Genomic DNA, 13,981 nt, shown 5'->3' with positions numbered 1-13,981 from the left:
AAAAAGATCGCTTTAAACATTTTAAATTGAGTTTATTTAAACAAATCCACATTTGGCCAACTGTGTGTACCACATTCTTGCTTAATAGTATTAACCATAGAGGAGTTCAGGTTTATAGCACGTAGTTTACCTATTGAACCATCATTGACTATGGAAATACTTTCTAAGCAATCAAGAGACAGACAACATTCATTTACCTTCTCCATTACATCTTTCAAGACAGACTATCTCAAATTTTAAACAGTATGATATAATGCTAGATAAAGAAAATAAGACATAAGAGTTTCATTCATATGTGATAGTAAAAATCAAGACTATGACTCTTAGACATACAAAGTATAAATGGATATTTAAAATGTAGTCACAGCAAAATATTCATGTGTCAGTATTTCTGGAACCTGAAAGAATTATAAAGGCAGTTCTTTATAAGATTTAATCAGTTAAAAATGTAAGATTAAAAAGACAAGTATTTTTTTGAGAAATAAGTAAAGAAAAAAATGGAAAACATGTCTTTGTTGTTCTTTCTCCATTCTAAATTGCTAACTATCCAACAGAAACCCCTAGGTCATAGTTTATGTCTCTGTTCTCATTAATACAAGTAGAATGCTGGAAAAAGAAAAAGAAAAACATATTAACCAAGTGCTGCAATCACCTTTATAATAAAATAATAAAAATTTGGTTTAGGTCAAAATTTCTTTGACTTAAATTTTAAAATTTGGGAGCCAATATAATAGATTTCCCCGTGTTTTGTACAAATCCAATTCTTAGTTTTAGATCATTGTTAATTAGGTAGCATATAAAAATGCTGGAAATGAAATTGTCTAGACTGACTTGGGGAGTAAAATCCTATTTAAAATATTTAGTATGAAGGTCATTTTCACATTTTGGCCTTATTTTCTCAGCTTCAATTGGTGCTGGCCTCTGTGGGCTTGGGCTGCTGAATTGCGTGTCAGGCAGCAGGAGGCAAACGTCACTGTCAAGATTCAATGACGTTCTCCTCTGCCCAGAGTCCCTGTCAGCTACATAAAGAGGGGAGGTTTTCTTTACATTGTCAGGTGATTGCAGACCCTGTTTTTTCAAATATCAGATGTCGTCAGTGTCAGCATCAGCTGCTAGGAGCCAACTCTGAATCTTTGGGCAATTTGCAGTGTAATTGATTTATACATCCCTTTCGTCAGAGCTTCTTTAGTGGGACAGAAAGTTGTAAACTTTCACTGCCTGCTGGCATATCTCAGTCCTCTGGATGGCCCTGTCTTTGGTGGTCCTTGTGCTTGTGGTGGTTATGAGGGACTTGAGAAGGGGGGTGCCCAGGGGCATCTGGTGTTTCTGGTTGCTGGTTCTCTGCAAGTTCACCATTCCCATGATGCTGATGCCCATGCTCATGATTATGATGGTGATGATGGTGGTGATGGTCGTGGTGGTGATGTGGCTGTGCAGCCTCAGTTGCATTTCCCACGGTAGCTGAAGATACAATTTTACAGAAGTCCTCATCTTCCGGTGTCTAGAACAAATTTATGAATCATTTTCAACAAATTCGTAGATTTAGGAGCTGTGCACAAAAAATTATTTGTAAAGCTAACATATATAAAATTCGAAGTAATTAGGATTAAACTGGCTTTGTTTTTCTAGCATCATGTTAATGAGATAAAATTTTGATGTGTTTCAACACCCAGACTTTTTATTAAAATTTGGTTCCAATCATACATAATTATAAAGTTCTTCTTGTGCAAAGTTTGCATTTAATCAGAGAATCCTCAAGCATCTTCCAAAGGAATTAACATTAATGTTTTGCAAATAGATAAAACAAAGCACAAGACAAAATTCAGCAGTTCAGGGGCGCCTGGGTGGCTCAGTCGGTTAAGCAGCCGACTTCAGCTCAGGTCATGATCTCACAGTCCGTGAGTTCGAGCCCCGCGTCAGGCTCTGTGCTGACGGCTCAGAGCCTGAAGCCTGTTTCAGATTCTGTGTCTCCCTCTCTCTGACCCTCCCCTGTTCATGCTCTGTCTCTCCCTGTCTCAAAAATAAATAAAAATGTTAAAAAAAATTTTTTTTAATAAATAAATAAATAAATAAATAAATACAATTCAGCAGTTTGCCTAAGATTCTATACTGGTTAAATCAATAGCAGAATTCAAATTTTCCTTTTCTTATCAAGAGCGTTTCCCCAATTTTTAAGAACCCTGAAGAAGAATTTAAGAGATACAGAAGGCTTAAAAAGAAAGCCATACCACTATATTTACATCTGCAGAAGCAAAACTAAATAAACTGGTTAAAAGAACTTACATCGATTGCAGTGAAGTCAAACAAATATCAAATCCTAAAAGCAGCTGAACTACATGGATACTTCTAATATTATATTCATACTTAATGTTCTATTCTGAAACAAACTAATTTCTGCTAATTCAAAAATGCCAATAAACTCTGCTGAAAATCAGTTTTTCATGCCTCCGCTTATGCCAGGAAATGTTTTGAACTTCACCATTCACCAGTCTTGTTACTGTGTCCCTACTGTTGAGCTGGCAGCTGCAAGTAGCAAATTACTGCCCATCTTCCATTGGGCATACAATCCCATTCTGCCTCAATCTAGTTAATTTGCTGCCAAGTCTTTATTGTCTTGTGTGCCTACGAATATAAGCTCAAAGCTTATAGATATCACAATATCATATGAAACTTTTACCCTAAAGTGATTTATAAATAAATTTAGTGAGTCTTTTTCATCTCAAACTGATTTTCTAAGTGGTATGGTTCCGTGTTTTGAAAGGTTAAAAATTCCATGGATTTTTGCATACAACTATTAAGTGGTACAGATTTGGTTATTTCTGAATTACTTTTGAGAATTTCATGCTATTTTTTAAGCTTTTCTTCAAATTCCTATTAATTAACATACAGTGTAATATTAGTTTCAGGTGTACACTATAGTGATTCAACACTTCTGCACATCATCTGATGCTCATGACAAATGCACTCCTCAATCCCCATCACCTATTTACCCTAGTCCCCTTGCCCGCCTCCCCTCCCGCAACCCTCAGTTTGTTGTCTGTAATTAAGAATCTGTTTTTTGGTTTGCCTCTCTTTTTTATCCCTGTGAGTTCATTTGTTTTTTTCTGAAATTTCACATATGAGTGCAATCATATGGCATTTGTCTTTCTCGGACTTATTTCACTTAGCATAATACTCTTTAGCTCTATCCACATCCTTAGCAAATGGCAAGATCTCATTCTTTTTTATGGCTGAGTAATATTCCATTGTATATGCACCACATCTTCATCCATTCACCAATCAGCGGACACTTGGGCCATTCCCATAATTTGGCTATTGTGGACAATGCTGCTATAAACAGCAGGGTGCACATATCCTCTTGAATTAGTACTAATACTAGTACTACCTAGTAGCACAATTGCTGGGTCATAGGGTAGTTCTATCTTTAACTTTCCGAGGAACTTCCATACTGTTTTCCAGAGTGGCCGCACCAGTTTGCCTTCCCACCAACAGTATAAGACAGTTCCCCTTTGTTCACATCTTCACCAAGACCTGTTATTTCTTGTGTTGTTGATTTTAGCCCTTCTGACAGGTGTGAGGTGACATTGTAGTTTTGGTTTGTGTGTCCCTGATGATGAGTGATGCTGAGCATCTTTTCATGTGTCCGTTGACTATCTGTATGTCTTCTTTGGAAAAGTGTCTATTCATGTCTTCTGCCAATTTTTTAATTGAATTATTCTTTTTTTTTTTTGGTGATGAGTTTTAGACGTCCTTTATATATTTTGAATACTAACCCTTTATCGGATATGTCATTTGCAACTATTTTCTCCCATTCCACAGGATGCCTTTTAGTTTTGTCGCTTGTTTCCTTTTGAGTATTTAATGTTATTTGATTAAAAGCTTATAAACAACTTGATAAATGTTTAAAATATACTATGTAATGTTCTAAATGTTCAAAAGTTGACAGTAGCGGTCTAATTAGTTTCTGAAACGGATTACTAGGTTTTATTGATCCTACAAGGTATTTTTTTCACATTTGAATATCTTTAAAATCAGAATGCATCCTATTATTGATGGTGTTGTAATAACAGTGTCCTACCTTAGCTGACAGCATTTTTAAAATAGTACATAAAATAATGTGTCCTACAATTGATGGCATCTAGGATACTATGAAAAAGGAAAACTCCGGGGCACCTGGGTGGCTCAGTCGGTTAAGCGTCTGACTTCGGCTCAGGTCACGATCTCGCGCTCTGTGAGTTCGAGCCCCGCAACAGGCTCTGTGCTGACAACTCAGAGCCTGGAGCCTGTTTCGGATTCTGTGTCTCCCTCTCTCTCTGACCCTCCCCCGTTCATGCTCTGTTTCTCTCTGCCTCAAAAATAAATAAACGTTAAAAAAAAATTTTTTTTTAAAAAAAAGAAAAAGGAAAACTCCAATTTGATTTGGCACATCAGATATATATGGTATATCCTATTTACAAGAGGTTCATAAATTTTAAGCATGTTATGGGACTGTTTCTGCCCTTGTTTCAATATAACGGCGTATATTTATAACTATTAGGCATTTGCAAAAATGCAAAATAGTCCCAGAATATGAGGAATCAATATAACTAGCATTTATTACATACTTAATAGAAGTCAGACATTGAGTTAATACTTTATTTGCATTACTTCAGTCTCCCCATCTTTAGAAAGAGTAGACTAAGCTTCATAGGATTATAATGAAGATTAAAATGTGAAAAATTATATAACTAGAGTAATTAACCTGTTGTGCTCCACAACAACTAAATTAATTAATTAAATAATTCATTACAAATCGAGATGGCTTCTTTACAACTGGAAAAATCTGAAGGATGTATAGCTCTCAGATAAAATTCAGAACTATTTTTAAACCTGAGTTCAAATTTTGCCAATTTTCCCTATTAACGAAACACTGTTTGGAATTGTTTTCCTTTTCAATATGGGGAGGGGGGAGTCTAGTTAATATAAACTAAAATCAATTCCTTGAGTATCTTTTTTTTTTTTTAATTTTTTTTTCAACGTTTTTTATTTATTTTTGGGACAGAGAGAGACAGAGCATGAACGGGGGAGGGGCAGAGAGAGAGGGAGACACAGAATCGGAAACAGGCTCCAGGCTCTGAGCCATCAGCCCAGAGCCCGACGCGGGGCTCGAACTCACGGACCGCGAGATCGTGACCTGGCTGAAGTCGGACGCTTAACCGACTGCGCCATCCAGGCGCCCCTGAGTATCTTTTTATAAACAATACTTAAATGTAGAGCTTCTCATAAAAAGGAGTAAATATTCTCATGGTTGTTGGGAGAAAAATATCAATAACAAGTAGAAAACTTATTCCACTGTGAAATAAATGCAGTAATTCTGACTGCAGAGTGGGCAGTGTAAGGGCTTCATGGGAAAGCTGACATAGTCTTAGAAAAGCTAACAGTCTTAGATCTTTGATATAGTAAGTAACTATCTGGGCCTCAATTCCATTTCAGGTAATGCCATGAATAAGCTTTGCCATCACCATGCTCTCGTGTGAACACATTCAGGGTACTACAATAATATTTTATGTTGGCTGAATTCTTTAGGCATTTTGAACACACCCAACATCATTCGGTGGTATTTGAAATATGCCATCTATGTTGGTTTTTGTTTTATAAACTCCTTCTGGATAAAAGCAGCAATACAGATCTGGAAAAAATGTCTTACAGTGTATGTTACATAACAGGAAGTAATTATAAAAATCACTGTTGTTTATTTTTAGTATACCAACAGAAACATTGCTTAGCTAATGGGTCATGAAATATTAACTTATTTAGATAACTCTTAAAAGACTTTCTCTTTTCTCCCAGGAGAAATAATTGAGAAAAATAAAATACCATGAGAGAGCAGTTTCCACATTTCTTTTCACAGTAAGCAATCTTAATGGCTTCTTCTACATATGGGAAAGTTAGGAAGGAGTAAGGCAAACCAAGATGGTATACAAGACGGCCACATCTAAAAAAAAAGGGCAAACATTACATTTATCATTACATATTACAATATTTTCTGTACCATGATCATACTCAAGCAGTTTGGGATAGGTGCTATTGGTTTAATGGTCTTATAACTAAGACCCATTCACACCTCCAATAAACTTCCTTGAATGGGGTCTCACGTGAGCTCCCTGGCACCACATACCAGGTTAGGTCAGAGCAAGACTACCGGGAGTCTCATACCAGCGTTTTGAAATCTTCTAGATATGCCACTATAAATGATATCAAAATACATAAGTCATTGTGACTTGGTCAAATACAATTTGGTATAGACTTATAAATTCTATGAATGCACAAACCACTACCTTACCATAAATCAGGCTCTGCAAATCACATGAGGTTTTCATAACTGCTATGGCAGCACAAATTCCACACAACAAAAAATTACAGTACCCTCAAGTCTTGGCCAATAGCCCATTTATTTAAAAATATGTCTGATGCAACAAAAATTTTCAGCATAATGAAAGAAATGGAATTATAATACTCAGCATTCTCAGAAATAGTGGAGTTGAAATGTCCTTCTTTCCCACATTTTTCCCAGGATATATAATATTATGTGACTATCAAAGAGCTACACTTTGCAACTGTCTAAATTAGAAGTTTGCAGTCCTAAAAGAGTACGTAATATTAAAAATATTTAGAGTAAGATGAAGTAGGGCTTAGGTCTAAGCAGAGTATGCCTCACCATTTCTGAAGAGTCAAAAGAAAACAGCACCAACTAAAAATGTTGGTAATATCAAATAATGTAAGCATGGAGGTTCCCTTAAGATACAAATGTTTTATTCATTCATGGAATCAAAAGCAGATTCATGCAGATTAGATCTAAATGATTAACACTTTATAGTTCAGAAATTCAGGTGTGTACCCTTTAAATTATTAATCAGATTAAAGATAAAAAAGTGGTCTGCAAAGTGTAGTTATTCTGCAAATTCTCAGGTTTGAATTGTACTTGATACACAAATTGATCCTTTTATTGAGGCAGAGTGCTAATTTATTGGGGGGGGGGGATTATAGTCAATTTTCTGTATTTCCCTACTAGAATGGTGAATTCTTTTGCACAAAAGAAAGTCAGTTTGTGAGATAAAACATTAAAACCATTTTAATAGCTCACTCTGAGTACTTGGTAATAAAACAAAAGAAGATGTCTTATTTTAAATCACTATTAAATTAAATGCTAAGAAGGCATCTTTTAATTTGGGGTGTGTGTGTGCATGTGTGTGTGTATACACACCTGTCATATACGAAGAAGTCATCTTTCTTCCCATTTAAGAGAGTCCAGACATCTGTTTCGTTTTCTTCTTGTTGATAAACAGGAATATGTTCTGAAACCTTATTTTTAAGATGCATATATTTTAATCGAGAAGAGAGTCCTTGATGATTAACAACAACATAAGAGATGTTCAAATATCCTGCTTGCTCCAGTTTTACTCTCAGGTCTTCCAATCTAAAATATTTGGGAAAAATACAAAAAAAAAGGAAAAATCTCATTGAATTTATTAGTGACTTCTCTCTCCTCACTCTTTTTTTACATGAAACTCTCTTACTACTTTTTTTTTTACTTACTCATATCTCTTCTTTATAAAATGTGATTTAATAAATACATCTTTTCCATTTCTATTTTATTTTATGTATGTATGTATTATGTATTTAATAGCTTTCCCCTTGAGAAATCCTAGACCACTGAAACCAGCTCACCTGGATGCCTGCAGGATGCACAGGTATCAGCTGGCTTGAAGAAGAGCAACCACGGTCACGGAACCACTTGAGTTTAGCATTGGATTTTGATCCCTTATGCTCCAGGCTGGAGGCTGCTTACAAAAAGAGCTTTGTCCCTGGCTCTCTGTTCTTCCCCATGGGAGAAGACAGAGAGCCAGGGCAAGCCCCAGGCTTTTCCACATTGCTGGGGTTGTCCTGTAAAAGAGGAAACCTTGCTGTCATCTTCACAGGTGACTTCACAGTCATAGCCAGGAATTTCTAGAAATACAGCCAGTACAGTCCCCCTTTCTATCACTATCTAGCCCATGGATTCTATCCCAGTGTTGCCGGGCTCATTCATCATGTTGGGCCTTCCTGCACCAAATCTTCCCAAAAGGAGTAAAAAATCAGCCAGAGGCAAGGGAGTTGTCAAAGCACCTCTTAACTATCTGACCTGACAAGATACTTTAGTAAGCATGCTATGGAAATCTGCCTGAACAGGCAGCCCAGTATTTCTCTAGGAGAATATACATGTTTAGAAAAATTTTGAGACTGTGCCCTCTATAACCCAATAACATTCTGCAGACGTGATTTTGTTTTTATTTAAAACGCACCAAGTTCTGATTGCTGCTTTCTGTCCTCCACCAATCTAAGAAAGGAAAGGGTAAGTAGAGGATTCTGCACAGAAATGAAAAGAGCCAGCATGGAAAGAGAACCCCGGAAGAAAGAGGAGGCCGTAAGGGCAGTTTACCAACATGAAGGTGGCCCATATGGGACCCTTAGTTCTTCATGTTCAAGCCTTCTGTATTTATAAGTCTCTTGGGTCCGGCTCCCTTTTGTTCTTCTTATTCTTTAAAGTCTAGCTGTATGTGAATATTAAAGGATTTGAATCTTTTCAGGTATAAAACTGCCTGCCAAAATGTTACTACCACATCCAAGATAGATAGGAACCAAAGGAAAAAGCCTGACTGACCAAGGAGAAATGTCACAAATCACGATCCCTTCAACCATTTAAGACCCACTGCAATTCACACTCAGTCTATTTATTGGCTACCATTACTTTCAAGAAATTTCTGTGACTAGATGGCACGTTCTTGGGTAAGTACCTCTGAGTAGAAAAGTTAAATATCTGACTAGAAATATTCCCCAGACTAGGGCTAACTCTCAGCAGAGAGGTACACATGAAACAGGTGAACTATAGACAGGTAGTGAAAACAAGGAACACATTCAGCAGAGAAGAGCAGAAAAAGAAAAACCCAGGAACAGGCTTATTCTGATGTAAGAATCTGTGGAGAGAGATCAGGGCAACATTCCAGAACTAGGAAGTTGACACATTTTCAGGCACTGATCTGGGATAAGAAAGTAAAGGTACTTGGGGGGGGGGGGGGGAGGGATGAGAGGAGGGAGCTAATGATAGCTGCTAGTAGGCAGCTAATGATAAGTTAGAGTGAGCCCAGAATTAAGATGGGAGTAGAAAGGTTAGAATCAGATTGATTTGGGATCTGGTGCACTGATAAGTATAGAATTTTTAAAACTTGATTATCTTTCATATCATTTAATATCACAAAATCCAAGAGCCTAACTTAAAGAGAGACAGATAAATCAAATGATTAAGTCCATCCCAACTATTCTCATGTTTTTTTAAAATTCTAATATTTAAAAAAAGAGAGGATATATCTGGACTAAATCTAGGGAATTTCTTTAGGATAGTATTTATACTGGTGACACAATTATCCTTATTATGGCTACTGCTCATTGAGCATTTACAGAAGTCTATGCAGGTGGTGCTAAGCAGTTTTGTTTTTTTTTTTATCATGTCAGTTAATCCTTACAACTATATGACCATTACCCGCCTTTTGCAGCTGAAGAAACATGGCCAAGAGAGTTTAGGCATCTTGCCCAAGTCCACACAGATATTAAGTCACCAAAGAAACTAGATTCAAACCAGTTCTGCTAAATCCAAAACATGACCTCTTAGCTATGAGGTAGATCACCTTTAATAACTATAGTAGCCAGGGTTTTGTTTATGCCCTGGGATGGCAAGGAGAACATCAAAATAATTCAATCTGTTTGGTTTTTTACTAGGATGGAGAGGTTTCCCCTACTTTCTAGAATAGAATTTCAGTAACTATAGAAGCTTCAGCATAAATTCGGCGCTTGGTTTCCTCACTTTGCCATACCCTTTCACTTTTGCATACCCTTTCTAGTGGCTAAGTAGCGAATATAAATGAAAAGGCTTTTCCCCTTATTCCCTTCATTTAATTCTTTTGATGAAAAAAGACATAAAGGGTAGTGGGTTACAGTGTTCACACTCGCAAATTTTCCTCTTCTGTTATATTCAATAGGCCGTTCAACTTTGTCTTAAGATCATTTTTTTGCATAATAAACATTTGACTATAGTTATATCTATCTATAACTAAATAGGATCTATTATTAGAAGCTGTTGAAAGTATTTGTAAATTTCACTAATCTCACCACTTTTCAATCACAGAACTTGATTTCTGGCCACATACAAACATTTGTTTAAAAGTCCCCCATTAAAAGGCAGAATATGCAGAAACTTTCTCCCTTAACTTCAAACTGGCATCTGAAGGTCCTTCCTCATTCACCTAAAAGTACCCACTCACCTTGTAAACTGCAAAACTTTGCACTTAATCACAGGCCACCTGATTTGAATGGGTTTGAACTCTTTTAAGGGCAACCACTTCTGCCCAGTGGACCCAACCTGCTCTCCCTGCCGCCAGGGATTTTTTTTGTTTGTTTCCTGAAACTCCTCACAGTATCCCTGGACGTTTCTACAGCACTGTAGAATGGCCGTGTTTCAGTCTCTGCTCTTCAAACCCACGGGCTGATTTCTCCTTAGAGTTCTCACTCTGCATTGCAGTGGGAGACATTTAAGCTTAAACAAGCCAAACTGCCTCTATAACATCACAACTCTTTGCAGAGTAACTGATTTTTCCAGCCTCCTCTGCTCCCATCTCTATCCTCCGGGGGCACAAGACAGGGCAGAAATCAGCAAAGGGCTGCGGACCTCCACCCACCACACCCAAGTCCAGACCCTTTTGTTCTTTCTTTTGTATTATTTTTATCACTTTACCCATCTCTCTTTTTAAAAAATCTATTCTAAGGACAGAAACATTTTATCAGACTCAAAATCAAATTATTTACCAGACTCTAAAAGAAATACTGGAGAACACAAAGTTCCTACTTACACAACCCCTTCGGATCACCCTGCTTCCTTTCTCTTTGCTCAGCTCCGCAGCTCCACAGCCAGAAGCCCTGATATTTATAGTCCTGTTGTTTACCTCTCTCCACCGCTGTAGTCCAAAGTTCACTGCCCCCCTCTGGCTGTGACCTTGCAAGCAGAGCAAACCCCTGAACTGGGTGTTACAATCAACTTAAAGAAAGCAGCAAGTGCTGCCAGGCATAAAAAGGGGGGAAACTTTTTTGTGATTATTGATTTATTCCCTATCCTTTTTAGTCACCCCAGTATCTAGGATTTAATGGTACAGTCGGGGGCGGGAGGAAGGACTAAGGGTAAAAGGGCCTCCAAGTCATGTTCTTTTTCAAACTATAATAGGGAAAAACATTTGCTGAGCCAGCAAGTTAAGCTGCTGCTTTAAAAAAAAAAAAAAAAATCTGTTTTTTCCTTCTGCTCTGTTGTGGCCAGGTTAGCCTAACCCAGACTGTGTGAGCTTTGTTACAAAAGTCACCTGCTGTTTCAAATCTTTCCCTCTCCTGCTGTTACAGAGTTGCTTGGATTATTTTACTATGTTTAAAACTTGGATCTGCGTGGGATCTCACAGGATCTCTGCTCTCTTCTTTTTCAAGGAAAGGAACAAGAAACTAAGCCTCCTAGCAAAGGGAAACCAAGCCTCAGTTTATTGTAACAGATGTTGTACTCCCTGTAAGACCTGTGGATCCCACAGAAGCATTTAAGAATTGAATGGGAAATATTTACAAATATAAGTACCATACAGATAAAAAATTTTAGTGGTAGAAGTTGAGCATGGAAAAGGATATAGAAATTTCACATTTTTCACAAATTAAATGGAAAGTTCTTACTCTTTCAGAAGGGGGTAAACGCTTCCCAATAACTGCTACACGTGAGCACACCATGGGGTATAAGGTAAGGAGCAATGTCAAACGTCATCCCTGGGTAGCCTGGTTTTCAAGTAAGCCTTGCTTATACTATTAATGTATTTTTCCCAAACAAACCCCTATTGATTGTTGTGTACTGAGTACTATTGTACCACACAGGGGTGAATACAAAGAGGCTCAGATGTCAGCCTTCCCACAAAGAAATTTATCAAATCAGAAGCTTGATTTTGAAAGCCAAACTGTTTACTCAAACTAAGCAGTAGTACTATTTTTGGGTCCCAGATCCCTTTGAGAAATGCCTAGTTTTTCCAGGGAATAAAAATGCAAATATACAGACTCGTTTTTTTGAAAGACTTTTGTCAAAAATCTTTGTTTAAAGCCGATTGTCCCCCCTGTACTTCATTTCCCTGACAGATTATTTGAGTAGTCATCTTGGGTCGGTCTGCAGCAGGAAATTTTACCATCCCCTCCCTCCTTTACAGTGGCTTAGCAGCTGCCTCCTGCCCCAAAAGGATTCCCTCCAGATGTGCCTCTAGCTACACAGCAAAGTACCCAGGATTGTGAGTGCAGGTCAGCGTGTGTCTAAAACCCCAGATGGCAAAAGGAGAAGACTGGGGGTGGGGAGCGGGGATGTTTGCAGGGAACCAATCCATCCTTAACAGCCTCAGCCTCTTCTGTGCCAAGCAAACTGGGACTAGTCAGCATTGTTAAGAGAACAGAATTTTGGGGACGCATGGGTGGCTGTCAGTTAAGTGTCCAACTCTTCGTGTCAACTCAGGTCGTGATCTCATCAAGCCCTGCGTGGGCTCTGCACTGACCGTGCAGAGCCTGCTTGGGATCCTCTCTCTCAAACTCTCTCTCAAAATAGACAAACTTTAAAAAGAAAAAGAAAACAGAATTTTCAAACAAACCTTTCGGTGATGTTAAATTACATTAAATCAAATGAAATTAAACATTTAATTAGGTGCTTACGCCAGGCATAGTGCTAAGTTCCCTTACAATGCTACTAAGTTCTCTTATACTCAAGGATCTCAAAATCTAATAGGGTAGATATACAAGCAAACAGAAAAAAACAAAAACAAAACAAAACCGTAAAGTGTGACAATGTCCTAATGGCTGCATGCGCAAGGTTCTGTTGGAAAGTTGGAAATGAAAAAAGCAGCATTAAACCCAGCCTACAGATAGGCCAGCATGCTGGATTAGTACACTTCAAGCAAGTTCAACAGGCCCTTTTTATTTTACCTTCTACTTCAGAGCACCCAGCAGACCTGGCCACAGCACCGTCTAGAAAGTTTTTTTGTTCCAATTTGTATGAATGATTAAAATCTGACCATTTGCTCCAGCCACCAGCACACAATCGAACATTAAGTTCATCGACTGCATTCTGTCAAGTTCAACTTTATCCTAATGGTCTCTCTGCATACTATCTCATTCTTCCCCATCCTTATTATTTGGCCCTAGAATGTTGATGCATTTATTTAGGTCCAAGTTTTAATAAGCATGTTCACCCTTTTATAGGTAGGAGGTAATTTCCATGGAGAATAGGACCCTACGAATCTGAGTCCAATATACACTTAAAAGAGAGAAGAGCTATGAGCTGTGACTCTATAAATGAGTTTATTAGCTACAGCAGGTGATAATACAGCATTGATCCATTAGCATTTGTAAAACACTGATGTCTCAATATATGAGAAAGTGAAAGTATTATTGCTACATGAAGAGCCTATGTAAAGTATTAACCCCCTTAGCTTGAGTGTTAGGTGGGGGTTTTACATGCAAAGGGAAATATCTTGGGAAATAGCACCAATAGACCTGTATGATTCTTCCTTTCCCTTGCATTTACTAAAAGGTCCTTTCCCTTGCATGTACTAGAAGGTGCTTTAGACTTAACCCTACGCATTGTTCCAAATCTAATATTGTTTGAGCATCCATGTTGAAAGATAAGCCACTGATATGGAAGGGATGCCTAGGAAAACTCAAGATGTTTTCAAAGTAGATAAATAAGAACAGTAGTCAGAGGAAGGCATGGAAACAGCAGCTTTGATTAGATAAGGACTAATTTGATCCTTTGCGATTCATGAGACTGAGATCTGCTTTGATGGGAGCTTTTCTTCAAGCTCACAAGTTTACAGATCTGAGAACTGTTTGCTGTATCAAACATAAATGCAGGTAT

The 13,981-nt window shown here is 37.7% G+C and overlaps 1 protein-coding gene across 2 annotated transcripts; it reads right to left on the bottom strand.

Moving 5' to 3' along the window:
* Positions 1 to 7: 7 nt before the first annotated feature.
* LOC115524106 (selenoprotein P) lies at positions 8 to 11,019 on the bottom strand. Of its 2 annotated transcripts, none has more exons than XM_030330456.1 (5): positions 10,920 to 11,019; positions 7,708 to 7,923; positions 7,244 to 7,456; positions 5,857 to 5,974; positions 8 to 1,501 (listed from the first exon to the last, which is right to left on the bottom strand). In XM_030330456.1, exons 2-5 carry the CDS (start codon positions 7,908 to 7,910, stop codon positions 860 to 862), a joined length of 1,176 nt encoding a protein of 391 aa, XP_030186316.1. In that variant the 5' UTR covers positions 7,911 to 7,923; positions 10,920 to 11,019; the 3' UTR covers positions 8 to 859. The 2 variants fall into 2 exon arrangements, with proteins under 2 accessions (XP_030186316.1, XP_030186322.1); XM_030330462.1 differs by having other exon boundaries at positions 878 to 1,501.
* Between the last annotated feature and the right edge of the window lie 2,962 nt (positions 11,020 to 13,981).

The sequence above is a fragment of the Lynx canadensis genome, chromosome A1 (assembly GCF_007474595.2).
Source record: "Lynx canadensis isolate LIC74 chromosome A1, mLynCan4.pri.v2, whole genome shotgun sequence".
NCBI classification, from domain to species: Eukaryota; Metazoa; Chordata; class Mammalia; order Carnivora; family Felidae; genus Lynx; species Lynx canadensis.
The sequence above is the reverse complement of the archived record's forward strand: the minus strand, read 5'-3'. Positions and strand labels throughout refer to the sequence as shown.